Genomic DNA, 1,788 nt, shown 5'->3' on the forward strand with positions numbered 1-1,788 from the left:
CTCAACCGCTTCATTTCACGCGCAACGGATAAGTGCCTCCCCTTCTTCAAGGTGCTACGACAAACTTTTAAGTGGACTACCGAATCTGAAGAGACTTTTCAGCAGTTGAAGTAATGCATGGCCTACCCCCCTCTCCTCTCTCAGGCAATCATGGGTGAACCACTTTTCCTCTATTTAGCCGTGTCAAGCACCGCAGTCAATGCAGCTCTTATTAGGGAAGACAACTCCGTCCAGCGGCCAGTCTACTATATCAGTCGGGCTCTTAGGGAAGCGGAGCAGAATTACCCACTGCTGGAAAAAATGTCCTTGGCCTTGGTCACTACCTCCAGACGACTCCGTCCTTACTTCCAAGCCCATTCCATTGTGGTCCTCACTGACTAACCATTGAAGAAGATAATGCAACAACCAGAGCTTTCTGGAAGACTCATGCAGTGGTCAGTTGAACTTAGCCAGTTTGACATTTCCTACCGGCCTCGGACGGCGATCAAGGAGCAGGCTGTTGCTGATTTCATCCTAGAATTCACAAACCCCACTCCGACCACAACTCCTCCTCCCCCAACAAACCCAACCAAGCTAGACGACCCCCACTCTTGGACCCTCAACGTCGATGGATCATCCCGCAAAGAAGGAAGTGGGGCTGGTCTTATCCTCACCGTCCCCAAGGGTCCTTACTTTAAATGTGCTCTCCGTTTGTTGTTCGACACCAGCAATAATGAGGCCGAATATGAGGCATTGATAGCAGGTCTCCGTCTCACCCGAGACATTGGTGTCAGCCATATCCGAGTGTTCAGTGACTCCCAGCTTATTGTCAGACAAGTTACGGGGGAATTCGATGCCAAGGATGACACAATGCGGGCTTACAGGGATCTTGCACTTCCCCTTGTTCGTCTCTTCAATGCTTTCCACATCCAGCACATCCCTCAGGCGGAAAACTCCAAGGCAGATGAGATGGCTCAATTGGCTTCTACAGATCAGTCAGATCTCAACCACGGTGTCCGCCTCGAATATCTGACCCACCCTGCTATTTCCCCTGACCAGCAAGCGGTCCACTTCCTCCAAAATGAACCTATCCCCTGGGCATCCGACATTTTTCTCTTTTTGACAACAGGAGAACTGCCAGACGACCGACAACAAGCCGCCAAGGTCAGGGCCCAGTCATCCAATTACATTATTGTCGACGGTCTTTTGTACAAGAGAGGTTTTTCATGCCCGTACCTCAGATACCTCAATCCTGCTCAGGCGACTTACGTAATGAGAGAAATCCATGAGGGCGTGTGTGACAATCACTCGGGCGGCAGGTCCCTAGCCCACAAAATACTTCGCACTGGTTATTTCTGGCCCACTCTTAATCAAGATGCGACAGACTTTGTGCTCAAATGTGACAAGTGCTAACGTTTCGCCAACATCCCCCATGCTCCACCAACAGAATTGATCACACTCTGCAGTCCCTACCCATTCGCCAAATAGGGGATCGACTTGGTTGGCTCGTTGCCCACTGGCCGAGGCCAAACCAAATTTCCCATTGTCGCCATTGATTACTTCACTAAATGGGTGGAGGCAGAACCCCTTGCCACAATTACCGAGAGGAACACAACCAGGTTCATTTGGCAGTCGATCGTCTGCAGATTTGGCATCCCTCAAGCCATTGTCTCCGACAACGGCAAACAATTTGATAATGCCAAGTATAGAAAATTCTGTGTCGAGCTTCAAATCCAGCTTTGTTTTTCTTTCCCAGGTCATCCCCAAGCCAATGGCCAAGTTGAGGTCACCAACCATTCTCTTTTGAAG

At 50.0% G+C, this 1,788-nt stretch overlaps 1 protein-coding gene across 1 annotated transcript; it reads left to right on the forward strand.

The window, feature by feature from the left end:
• Positions 1-849: 849 nt before the first annotated feature.
• Positions 850-1,392, forward strand: LOC145799361 (uncharacterized). Its single transcript, XM_082888922.1, has one exon. It carries the CDS (start codon positions 850-852, stop codon positions 1,390-1,392), a length of 543 nt encoding a protein of 180 aa, XP_082745048.1.
• Positions 1,393-1,788: the final 396 nt, after the last annotated feature.

This window comes from Camellia sinensis, chromosome 9, assembly GCF_055761805.1.
Source record: "Camellia sinensis isolate YWXY chromosome 9, ASM5576180v1, whole genome shotgun sequence".
Lineage (NCBI taxonomy): Eukaryota > Viridiplantae > Streptophyta > Magnoliopsida > Ericales > Theaceae > Camellia > Camellia sinensis.

Coding starts and splice junctions, on each gene's coding strand:
- LOC145799361 (XM_082888922.1), top strand. CDS start 850: ATGCGGGCTTACAGGGATCTTGCACTTCCCCTTGTTCGTCTCTTCAAT.